Consider the following 13,750-nt stretch of genomic DNA (forward strand, 5'->3'; position numbering starts at 1 on the left):
ACTTGTAGTCCTTTTTCGTTTTAATTACTGTTATTATTATTTTTTTAAAAATCTTTATTCATTATTTTATATAACTTCTCAATGTAGCTTAACTCTGTCTCTGTGTTTTCTTCACTTGTATAGACAATGTATTGTAAGATTCCTCTAGCTCTCTGTGGAAGGAATCACGAATGTATATGGTTTATGTTAATAAAGATTCTTATTATTATTATCTTAAAAAAGACAGCTTCTACAGAGGTAACCAGATTGGTAAGCAGCTCTAAACTTTCATATGAGGAAGAAGGTATAATTCATTAGACATCTTTTTGGGAGAAATGGGGGGGGGGGTGATTGAGTTCCAAACAGTAACAGGGATTAGTGACATCTGGAACTCACTTTCTAAGTTTGACCCTCTACTTCCCACCCTCAAGGAAGATTAAGTTTCTGGGAAAGGTTTTCAGTAGTTGTAGGATCTTCAAGGTCATCATAAAAAAAATCGAATGTCTACCATCATATGCATCTTGAATGTTATTAGGCATGTTTGCAAATGTGTAAAGGATCTATTGTCTTCACTATGTCCATCCACACAAATTTTCATAATTTTTTATTTTGATTTTTTATAAAGATTTGTTAGATCATCTTAAATTTCATTAAAATTACAAAACAGAAATCAGTCCAAATTACCCTATGTATCTCAAGTTATTTGTGTGTGTTTGAAAGAATGTTTCCTTTGATTATATATTACTCAGTAAGAAAACATTTATTTGCTTGACATCAAATTTTCAACATGTGCTCTTGTCAGCCTTTGCAAAGCACATAAGAACTAAAATGATACATATGTAGGAACACCAGCAAATAGTTGCCTTTTGCTGGATCCCAGGCCACAACTATAAGACACCATGGAATACCAAGGAATGAATGTGCAGATTATGCTGACGAACATCTATTTATCATAGTCTCATTACATTTTCAGGTCCAATTTCTTCAACTATAGCTCCAATATATGGAGAATATATAAAGAACAGTGGGCACTTTTACAGAAAATTCTGATACACAATAAGCTTTTTCAAGTTCAGGTTTACCTGAACCACAGTTAGGGGCTTCCAGCTTCTACACAACCAGAAAGGAAGAAGCAATCCTAGCCATAACCCGAATAGTTGACACATCTCATTTACCTCTAAGATAATCATCCACTGTATACACACATTCCCACACACCACCCTCAGTATAGTATATACTTGTAGAATGTACCTGTACAGTAATGCTTGAAAGATGTCATTCTGTCAGACATTGAGTTTTCTCTCAAATTTAAAAGAGCCTTTGTCTCTGTAATATCATAGGTTATGACTGATCTCTAATTTCTTTTTTTAAATAAATACAACTGTGTGGACAACAAATGTATCTTATGTAGAGCGGCCTGGAATGTTTGTTCAACTTCACGTGATACTCTGTGATGATACAGAACAAGGCCAGAAATGAATGTACTATGTTTGTGTGTTTTTGTTGTGTTGTTTAGTTGTTTCAAGCCACTTTACTACTAGGATGCAGCGATCACTAGGAATGCTCAAAAGGCCAGAAATGAATGTACTATGTTTGTGTGTTTTTGTTGTGTTGTTTAGTTGTTTCAAGCCACTTTACTACTAGGATGCAGCGACATATCTAGGAATGCTGTTTCCCAGTATCTGTACATGCCACAGCTAAGCATGTACTGGTCTGTCAATTAGATATGACAATAAGATCCACACCCTTGAGAAGGGAGAAGGAAAAGACCTATCCTGTAGGTGCTAGCAACAAAAAGAAAAGAAAATAATGCAAAGAAAAATGAGAAAGGTCCCTGTTGTTGTTGTTATTTGGTTTTTAGGAGCATTAGCGACTAAGGCCATATTGCTCCAGGATATGTGGTGGTCATTCCCTGATCTTTCCGCATCCTCCGTATTTGGTGGTGACGGGCTCAAACCCCAGTCTAATCAAGAAGCGTGTGCTATGTACTGCTGCTCCTTCCCACCTGGCTACGGAGGCGCCGTCCAGTTGCATCTAGTGTTATCAGAACTGACAAAGCTAGCTGTTGTAGCTAAAATTGTTATGTATAGGAGTCCAGTTCCTTAGTACAAAAAACAGCCCTAAAACATTTTTTTAAGAAGGCATTGCATATGCCTAGTAGACTACTGAACATTCTCTTAAAATACACTTTCTCTGCAGGACCTCTTTGCACATATAAATCTCATTCCTAGCACCTGAAAATGGCTTTCATCTGAAAAGAAATTTTCTTCAATCTTCTTTAGTCCAGCTTTTTATGCCTTTTGATCCAGTTCAGTGTTTTTATTTCATAACTTGAGTCAAATGTTGCTCTTTGATTGGCTTATGAACTTTTCAGCCAACCTCTAAAAGTATGATGGACTTTTGATTCATATATTTTCCCATCAGTTCTAGCCAAACCCTTTAAGTCAGAATTGATTGTATGAGGGTCTATTTTGCTTCTGATTATATAGGAATCAGTTTTGGGCATTGTTTTTCTTTTCCATCCACGTTGGCCTTTTCTTTGAGGTGAAATTGAACCTGTTTCTTGTTTTAGTTTGATTATTTTGTTAACAGTTCATAAACTAACTTCATATTGTGCTGTTACCTTCCTCTGAGTAAGGGAAGTATGTTCATGTAAGGTTATAATCCACTATGACCAAAAGTATTCAATATGGAAAAAAAAAAAAAAAAAAAACCTTTCTTTTATCCCTATATCCCATTAATGCAAAGGTGTTATTTTCTAGATGCACATTAAATGTTTACTGTTTTTTTTTGTATTAGCATGAAAGTGAATCAATGTGTTATTTATGGGCATTTTTAGAGAATTTTTACTTAAATATATAAAGGAAATGTTTGTAATAAATTAAATTTATAATTTATGGGATATGTGCATTTTTACTTTTAGGTGACAACTGCTGCTAGTGGAATATTTATCATTGCAAAGACATTTTTATATCACGTAAGTATTTGAATCCACAAAAGCATTGTCCTTATTTTGATTACTTTTCTGTATGTTACAGTTTTAAAAAAAATAAATAAATAAAATAATTGAGGATATAAATTACTAAACACTTGTAGTAGGCATATATTACTTTAAAAAAATATGTAATGAAAGGGAATAATGTGTTACCATATAAGTGGTTTATTTTAAAGCAAAAAGCTTCCTTTTTTAAACTCCCGCTGTAATCTGCCATAAAGTATCCTGTCGCTGTGGAAAGCAATTCTGAAATTCATCTTTTGAAATATCCTCCAAGAACATCGCAAAAAAACCAGAAAGCCTTGTCTTATCATTAATGCCTTAAAGTTCTCTCTCTCTCTACAAATAGTAGTAGTAGTAGTGGCATGTGATGCAAGAAAGCAAGTCTATGAGCTAATGTTTATGCAGCATCAACCAAAAAAAAAAATTACAAAACAATCCTCTCTAAATGTTTGTCCAGTTCCTCCTTAAATTTATTTAACCTATCAACTTCAACAACGACAGGTGGAAGTTTGTTCCAGCAATTAACCACCCGCTGGCTAAAGGCAAATTTTTGCACATCTATTCTACATCTGTCCTTCATCAATTTCAATTTATGCCCCCTTAGGTTCATAATCTAAACAAGTGGAAGAATCCCGTCAGAACTTAGCAACTCAACCCATTCAAGGCCTTATACACCTCAGTCAGATCACCTTGCAGATGCCTAGTCTCCAGCTGCTGCAATTTGCAGAACTTAACGTTCAAGCAAATCTACATCCTTCCTAAAATGAGGCGTCCAGACGTGTACGCAGTACTCAAGGCGTGGCCTGACCATTGCCTTATATAGAGGGACAATCACCTCCTTTTCCCTGCCAGCAAAATTCCTCTATATCATTGACAACATCCCATGACCTGCCTTGGCAGCCTGTCTACATTGCTCAGAAAACTTCATATCTGACTGCACAATTACTCCCAGGTCTTTTTCATTTTCTACCACCTTAAGTGTAGTACCACACAGTTGGTACATTTATCTGGGGTTACTTCTATCCATATGCAGTACTTTGCATTTGTCAATGTTAAACTTCAGTTGCCACTTCTCAGCCCATCTGCCCAAATTTTCTAGATCCTGTTGCAGTAACACACTGCCATTACTGTCATTAACAACCCTGCCAACCTTTGTATCATCTGCAAACTTCGACACTAAGCCTGATATACATTCATTAATCATTGATAAATTTGTATATTTGTTTTGTTGTTTTGTATATTTATCATTGATAAATATACAAAACAACAGTGGACCCAACACCAAACCTTGTGGGACTCCACTAATAACATTAGTCCACGAAGAGCAGCACCCATTGATTACTACCCTCTGTCTTCTCCCACTCAACCATCCTCTTATCTATTGTAGCAACTTGCCCTTAATACCATTCTGCTCCAATTCGTACAGTTGTCTTCCTTACGCAACAGTGTCAAATGCTTTTCTGAAATCCAAGTATATGATATCAAATTATTTTTTGCATCCAGTTCCTTTGTAACCACACCATAATATCCAATCAAATTTGTCAGACAAGACTTTCCCTTAACAAACCCATGCTGTGTCTGAATTATTGCTGCAGTCTTGTCTAGATGATCCTGCAATGCATCTTTAACCAGTGACTCCATTATTTTACCCGGAACAGAAGTTAAACTAACTGGTCTGTAATTACTTGTGTCACCCTTCGATCCCCCTTTGTGGATCAAACAATCAAATCTGATTGTTTGATTCTCAGGAAGGAATTCGGATTCGTTTGACAGTCAGAATTAATTCAGTTATCCATTGTTATAAAATATTACTATCGATAAAAAAAATAAATGAATAAAAAAAATGAAACAAATCAACATTGCTTTTACTTTTGATTTTTGGCATGATATTCAAGAATTGCCTTTTTTTTTTTTTTTTTCCACTGAATATTATTTCTGACTCAATGGATTATACTCATGAACTAATGAACTCTTAATTATTTCTGACTCGTATTTCATCGCCAAATGTAATTTGTCTTCTGAAATTCTGTTCTTAAGATCAGAACAAATTTCAGTTCTTTGGTAGCTGTGTGACAAAATTTGTGGACCATCATGGTAGGAACTGTCCCTATGTTCAGTTATTACTTTCAAAATGACTGCAACTCTTGAAGTAATGAGGTGTAAAGTTAATTGTCTTTCTGACTGAAATAAATGTCTGTGAATGTTCATCGGTCTTTTGATTTGTTCTACCCCCATTTACAGCATTAACATTGATAGCTTTCCTATCTTTAAATCTTTTGCACCAGCTAAAATCTTGTCATGGATGTAACTTCAATTCCCATGAACAGGATTTAACATTTGAACTGTCTTGCAGGTTTTTCCACCTTCATAAGAAATTTGATAGTAATTGTTTTGAAAAAGATCACTTACTTTTATGACACAAAGAAAAACCTCATATGAATATTGCTAAATGAAACATGTGAAACATACATGTCTGCAAGAAAGATAATGCAGTTAGTCTATAAAAGCTGAATGGTAAAATCAGGCTTGTTAATCTGTGGCCTAACCTTGCGTATTTGTTAGAATTTTCCATTAATTGTTTCTTTCCTCTACTTGAAAACACAGTATGTAAAATAACATTTGAAAAGAAATGCTAAATGACTTAATTCACTTCAGAGACTACTTGTTTTAGAATACTGGATAATGTACTATAATGTAGTAAGAGTTGTAAAAGTACTACAGAAATATATATTTTTGCTTTATATTAGTGATGTTTCTTGTACTCACAACTGAACAAATTCAAGTACAGTAAGCACTGGTTATAGTGATCACGTTTGCAAATTGAATTTTGATTCTAATAAGTGAAAATTTGACAAATATTATCCAGAGGCTATAAAAATAAAGATATAAAGCACAAATTTACACTTAATTACCAAAGGTTTGTTACCATTTAAATGATGTATAAAAATCGGAAGAATATTTCAATTTTTATATTTTGAACAAAATAACAATAAATTTATCCACAAGTTGGCAAAATAAATTTATACTTACGTATTTAGTTTAATTAATATACATATTAATTAAACATAACACTTTGTAATATGATTATAATTTAAAATAGTCGCTTATTTTAGATTGCTTTAAATTATCACTACAAAGTCTATTTATTAGATAGTATGAATCAGAGCTGTAATACTCAATATGTTCTACGTTGATAATAATATTAGTAAATTAATAAGAGGAGTTTACCTCAATATAGTACGTGGAACACTTCCGTATGATACCCTCCAGAAATTAAAACGGAAAAAACGAAAAAATCGACAACTTACCGGTACATTAAAGTAAAATATAAATAATTAAAGTAAAATATAAATAATTAAATAATCAATTTAACACAATTCAAAATCAATTCAAAACAATTAAAATTCAAATTAACGCAATTAAAAGAATCTAACGAAAATATTCAAAACGATTTTCCTTCCTGAAGCTGACAATGCTTTTCGACCGACTGTCGTGATTACAGGAATGAAAATTACCGAATCAGGCTAAACCTGCAACTTAAATAGTGATTATGTGTCTTCGCGCATGCGCGTAAAGGTCCACGCATCGGAGATCAAATATGGCCGCCGAACATTAACAGAATTCTCGTGTAATTTAATTTCAACGGTTTCTGCAATTAATAGTCGCGTATAATTACGTTGAACGTTAAGTATTTTGGCCTCGTTAAATAAAAAAAATATGTTTTTCGTTAATGGCATGAAAGGCTAATTCTGACGCTGCTGAACGAGAAGCACGAACTGAGGCTTCGTGTTGATTTACACGGATATTAAGAGAAAACCGCGTCGAACCCTGATAAGGCGAGTCGCAATCACCGCAAGAAATGTTGTATACTAGATCATTAATTTGTGTTGCGAACGCCGAAAGAACCGAGCGATTGTTCAGTATAGTGTGTAACTTCCGTATAGGCCTAGCTATAATTTTAAATTCGGTATCTTTAAAGAATCTGTTAAGCTGTTTGTGCCGCTGTTCAACATATGGGACAGAAATAAAGTATTTTTTGATATTACTATTGTTGATTGGTGCAGTATTTTGTATCCTATCCTTAGCTTGTACCCTAATTCGATTTATTGTGTTAATGGGATAACCCCTGTTCAAGAATCTGCTAGTTAATATTTGTATTTCTGAGTCTAAAGCAGAATCCGTCGTTGAATATTTATAGGCATTTAGAAATTGATTAAAGATAATCGATCTTTTGTAGGTGAACGGGTGGTAGCTATTATAATGTAGAAGCATACCGGTGTTTGTGGGTTTTCGATAGATGCTAAATTGTATTTTGTTCGAGTCCCGGGTAAGCGTGAAATTTAGAAAGTTTAATGACTTAGTATCCGTATCTTCCCTTTCCAATGTAAATTTGAGTCTAGAATGAATATTATTAAACGAATGTAAAATGTCTTGGATAGTACTACTATCGGTAATAACTAGAACATCGTCTAAATACCTCCCATAGTATGTGATACGGGGACGAAAAGGTGTCAAATGTATCTGCTCAATCGTTGAGAGATAGATCTCTGACATTAAGCCACTCAGGCTCAAACCCATTGGTAATCCAAAAATTTGTTTGTACACCTTGTCTCGAAAGGTGATGTAGTTAGCCTCGACTAATAGTTTAATTAAGTGAAAAATCTCCTTTATAGGCAGCTTCGTATAATTAATCGGTGTCGAGTTTTTATTTAACATATCCCAAATAATATCTAATGTGTATTCAACGTTTACATTCGTATATAATGAGGTAACATCTAATGAGAATAAATTGTCATTGTCGCCGAGTCTACAGTCTTTAAGATTATTAAATAATGTATCGTAATTCTTAATCCCAAATTGTATAACCTGTCTAAAAGGTTTTATAATGTTATATACATGTGTGGCTAAGGCTGAAAATGCCGAGTTCCTGTAGGAAACAATAGGTCGAATCGGAAATCCAGGCTTGTGTAATTTTACCTGACCAAAAAGTGCAGGAATATTGTATGTTCTGGACTTCAATTCCTTCAACTGAACCATAGTAATGTAGTCATTACTGCACCAATCAACAATAGTAATATCAAAAAATACTTTATTTCTGTCCCATATGTTGAACAGTGGCACAAACAGCTTAACAGATTCTTTAAAGATACCGAATTTAAAATTATAGCTAGGCCTATACGGAAGTTACACACTATACTGAACAATCGCTCGGTTCTTTCGGCGTTCGCAACACAAATTAATGATCTAGTATACAACATTTCTTGCGGTGATTGCGACTCGTCTTATCAGGGTTCGACGCGGTTTTCTCTTAATATCCGTGTAAATCAACACGAAGCCTCAGTTCGTGCTTCTCGTTCAGCAGCGTCAGAATTAGCCTTTCATGCCATTAACGAAAAACATACTTTTTTATTTAACGAGGCCAAAATACTTAACGTTCAACGTAATTATACGCGACTATTAATTGCAGAAACCGTTGAAATTAAATTACACGAGAATTCTGTTAATGTTCGGCGGCCATATTTGATCTCCGATGCGTGGACCTTTACGCGCATGCGCGAAGACACAATCACTATTTAAGTTGCAGGTTTAGCCTGATTCGGTAATTTTCATTCCTGTGATCACGACAGTCGGTCGAAAAGCATTGTCAGCTTCAGGAAGGAAAATCGTTTTGAATATTTTCGTTAGATTCTTTTAATTGCGTTAATTTGAATTTTAATTGTTTTGAATTGTGTTAAATTGATTATTTAATTATTTATATTTTACTTTAATTATTTATATTTTACTTTAATGTACCGGTAAGTTGTCGATTTTTTTCGTTTTTTTCCGTTTTAATTTCTGGAGGGTATCATACGGAAGTGTTCCACGTACTATATTGAGGTAAACTCCTCTTATTAATTTACTAAAAAGTCTATTTATAGATTTTTCAATATTGTATAACAGTCTATATTCACAATCACTTACACCAGTTTCTTCCAATGCTCTCCTCAGGACGGCTATAGCTTCATGAGTTTGCCATTTTGTAACTGGAATTCATTCGGGTTCATCTTCATTTTCCTCCTCCTTGACAAAATTATAAGTAACAGACTGGGCAATTTCTTCATCTGTTAAAGCTGTAGTAACTTGTAGATCACCATTTATGTCTACCCAATCATTATACTTCTTTTCACCAATGTCTTCAGACTTTTCAACATGTTCAGTATCGTGACTTAGTTGCCCATCAAGAATAATTAATCCACATTTTTTGAAACAGTTGCTAATGCAGGTTTCGGAAACTTCATTCCAGGCACTCATTGTCATATGAAGTGCATCTAGAACAGTTATCTGTTTTGTGATATTGGATGATGTTCCCAAACCTTCATCTATAGACTGGATGATTCTTTGCCTCATATCCAATCTATAAAAGGTCTTATAAAGGTTTTTATTATTCCTTGGTTGAGAGGTTGAATCAGTGATGTGGTTTTTGAAGGTAGAAAAACTAATTCAATGTTTTTGATAGTCAACTTTGGATAAGCTGGGCAGTTTTCCAAAACCAATGCAATTTTGTTTTTCTTATCCAATTTCAAATCTCATTTATGAAGATAATCTTCAAATAAAGAAGCTGTCATCCAAGCATTGGTATCATTGGCATATTCAACAGGCAGCTGTTTTACTCCTTTAAAACATCTAGGCGATTTACTCTTGCTGATAACTAACTAACTGCTTCATCCTTATTGTTCCCATCATGTTGCATGTTAAAAGAACTGTAATCCTGTCCTTGAATCTTCTTTCCTGCAGATGCAGAAGAATTTTTAAAAATCATGCAGTGGTCTGGGGTAGCCCTGTAGTACAACCCTGTTTCATCTGTATTAAAAACGTCTTCAGGATTATAAGTGCTTAACACAGTTTGCCAAGAGGTTTTCAACCAGGTGTCAGCTGCAGAACCATTGGAATCCTTTTTTTCGCTGTGAAGTTTTTTGTAAACAATATCATGCCTCTCCTATCTTGTCAGCCATCCGTCCGTTGCCTTAAACTCTTCATGTAGTTTTTCAGCAAAATCATTAGCTTTTTGAAGAAAAATGCTACAATTGATTGGCGCATTACATGAGTTGGCCTATTTGAACCAAACAAACAGAGCCTCATCTACTGGTTGGCATTTCCCTTTACGCTTCCTTTTTCTGGTTACACTAATCACATTAATGTGTGATGTAATTTTAATAATTTTGATGAAGATGACTGAGGCATTAATTTTACTGATGCTTCCCTTTGAGATGTATTGCCTAAGTTTAATTTATCGAACGTTTCTATAATTCATAACTTATCTTTTACACTCAAATTCACTCTTTCTGTTCACAGAGTTTTTTTTTTTTTTTTTTTTTTTTTGTAGTAAAATTTAAAACACAGTAAAAAAGATAAGTGTCAATCAATACCAATCACACTGCACACACAAATTGGAACTAACACAACACACACAAGTGAGACGAAGTTTAGATATAGAAATGAAGAGCAGATTTCAGCAAAGGGGAAACACATTTCACCATAATAACATGAAAACATAGAATTCCAGCTATCAGTATTATTGCAAATGAATGAGATCAAGTTTACTACCCATTTAGTGCACTAACAGAAAAGCCCAATAAACCGGAAACTGCAAATTGTTTTTATTGTTTTATGGTTGTGACCTCCAGAAATGTGTTTTAGAAAAATATCACAGAGGCATTCAAAATTGATTCTTATAGCTGAAAATATGATTCTAGTAAACGATGAAAGTGTAGTGCATTTTATTGATTTGGATTGGTTCTTCGAAATTTGATTCCAATAACCAGGGAGCTAAACCAACGCTTACTGTAGTTATAATTTGATTCATGTATGCAGGGTGTTAAGAAAGGGTGTTAACACCAGAAAAGGTGTTAGTCCTAAACTATTTATATGGGTTCCTGCTTGAAAGAAAAGAATTTTTATTATATACTTTGTTATTTTTGGTTTTTTAGAAGCATTAGCAACTAAGGCCATATTGCTCCGGGATATGCGGTGGTCATTCCCTGACCTTTCCGCATCCTCCATATTTGGTGGTGACGGCTCGAACCCCGATCTAATAAAGAAGCATGTGCTACGCACTACTGCTCCTTCCCACCTGGCTATGGAAGCACCTATATACTTTGTACTTTGTACTTGATAAAGCAATTTTGAAGATAATAACATAACAGAACCAACTCAGTGTTGAATAAATATTTAAAAGAATAAATGTATAGAATAATCTCTGTTCTTCATTGTTTACTTACAATAGTAATGTTTAAGAATAATAAATCTAGCCTTCAAAAAATTATTGTATGAAACTAAAGTGTAGTACCAACTGTGTGGTACTACACTCAGGGTGGTAGAGAAAGAAAAAGACCTGGGGGTAATTGTGCAGTCAGGTATGAAGTTTTTTCTGAGCAATACAGACAGGCTGCCAGAGCAGGTCATGGGGTATTGTCAATGATATACAGGAATTTTGCTAGTAGGGAAAAGGTGATTATCCCTTTGTATAAGGCAATGGTCAGGCCATGCCTTGAGTACTGCATACAGGTCTGGAGGGCTCATTTTAGGAAGAATGTAGAGTTGCTTGAACATGTACAGAGAAGGACAACAAGATTGGTGATTGGAACAAAAGTGTGCTGTTAAGTTCTGGCTTAACTTAATGGCTTAAGTTCTGCAAATTGCAGCATCTGGAGACTAGGCACCTGCGAGGTGATCTGATTGAAGTGTATAAGGCCTTGAATGGTTGAGCAGGCTCAGTGCTGGCGGGATTCTTCCTCTTGAATTTCCCCAAACTGTCAGCCTCTATCACCCATGTAGGTAATTTATTCCAGTAATTTATAATTTGCTGGCAAAAATAAAACTTCCTGTAATCCAGTCCAAACATCTCTCCACATAACTTTAATTTATAGCCCCTAGTTCTAGAATCATTTATAACTGTAAAAAATTCATCCTCATTCATTTTACTATTGCCTTTCAGAGCCTTAAACACCTCAGTCAAGCTGCCTTTAAGGTGCCTAGTTTTCAAGCTGGTGCAACCCACATATTTGAAGTCTTTCTTCATGAGGACATCCTTTTGCCGATCTCATCAAGCGAGTTACCCATCTCTAGACCCTTTCAAGAAGCTCAATATCTTTTTTTAGTTGTGGTCTCTGCACTTGAATACAGTATTCCAAGTGTGGTCTAACAATAGCCTTATATAATGGAATTATGACATCCTTATCTCTACTAGCAAATGTTCGATAAATCATCAATAGGACACCGTGGGCCTTCCTTGCAACCTGTCTACAATACTCGGAGAGCTTCGTGTTTGACGGTATCATAACTCCCAAGTCCCTTTCTTTCACTACTGACTTTAGTTCATTAGTGGAAGAAAGGGTGGAATAACTCATACACTCTATGAAGTGTATAAGTTATTCTGGAGTTACTGTTCCCCAGGTGTAAGATCTTGCACTTTCCTGGATTAAAGCATAGCTGCCACTTTTCTGACCATCCTCGAAGTTTATGTAGATCACTCTGAAGAAGCTCTGCTTGGCGGTGATTGTTAACTACTCTACCAATCTTTACATCATCTGCAAATTCAGACATCACGCCCTCTATCCCTTTGTCGATGTCATTTAAAAAAATCAAAAATAACAGTGGTTCCAATACTAATCCTTGAGGAACCCCACTTCTTACATCAGTCCAATCTGTGGAATAATCATTTATCACAATACTCTGCCTTCTGCCCTGAAGCATTCCTGCTATCCATCTAAGGATTTTCCCTGTGGTTCCGACCTGTACCAGCTTATAAAGTAAGTGGGACTGAGTCAAATGCTTTGCTGAAATCCAAATAAACAATGTTGAAATTATTCCCTAAATCCAGCTCACGAGTGACCCTGTCAAAATGGCTAACCAGATTTGTTAAACATGATTTTCCCTTTACAAAACCATGCTACGTATCCTTCAGAATTCCATTTCAGCCCAAATGATCCTGAATTTCACCCTTGATCATTGCCTCCATGATTTTCCCTACTACTGTAGTTAGACTGATCAGTCAGTAATTTCCCGCTACATCCTTAGAACTGCCCTTATGTATTGGAAATACATTTACACGTTTAAAATCCAATGGAATATCACCTGTGTCCAATGATGCTCTCATAATTAGCCTCAGTAGTTCAATAATAATTGTTATTATTCATTAATATATCCTGACTGGAAAATCATTGAATTGGTGATAGTGGTAACTTTTCTGATGCAAACTTGGATGCAGACTTTTCTGATGCAAACTGAAATTATAAAAGAAGTGATGCCCCAGTTAAATCCCATCTTTCACAAAATATTCTGTTGTTAAAAATTGCCAATTTTCTAAGTAAATTTAAGTTAAAACAAAATTGAAAAAATTTGTATGAATTTTAGATATGATTGAAAGTGTTGAATCTTTATCAAATTGATTTTTATCATATATTAATTTTAAAGTAAAAATTATTTAAGTACTGTGCTTAATTTATAACTGAATCCTTTATAAAGAAAATTAACTTTCATTTTAATGTATTATTTTTCTTTCTAGTGGGCAGATGCTAGTCAAACAATTTCTGTAATTCTTCTAATTAGTTCCTTTGTATTAGCATGGTCAGAAGCTTGGTATTTAGATTTCAAGGTTTTAGCTAATGAAACAAGAGCTTCTGCTCTGTTGGGTAAGTAAAAGAAATTAAATTAAGAAGATGATAATGAACTAGTATGATTAGAAGAATGCCTATATCTATGTATATACATTAGTCTCTCTCTCTCTGTGCATTT

At 34.5% G+C, this 13,750-nt stretch overlaps 1 protein-coding gene across 1 annotated transcript in view; it reads left to right on the forward strand.

Moving 5' to 3' along the window:
- The window catches only part of LOC150075183 (stAR-related lipid transfer protein 3-like), a 179,416-nt gene that overhangs the window by 81,322 nt on the left and 84,344 nt on the right, over positions 1-13,750 (forward strand). The window contains exons 5-6 of the mRNA XM_090388230.1: positions 2,903-2,956; positions 13,521-13,647. Of these exons, the coding sequence (XP_090244356.1) occupies positions 2,903-2,956; positions 13,521-13,647 (181 nt within the window). The remainder of the gene's footprint in view (positions 1-2,902; positions 2,957-13,520; positions 13,648-13,750) is intronic.

This window comes from Mastigoproctus giganteus, chromosome 14 (genome assembly GCF_048544385.1).
Source record: "Mastigoproctus giganteus isolate SK-2022 chromosome 14, ASM4854438v1, whole genome shotgun sequence".
Taxonomy (NCBI): Eukaryota; Metazoa; Arthropoda; class Arachnida; order Uropygi; family Thelyphonidae; genus Mastigoproctus; species Mastigoproctus giganteus.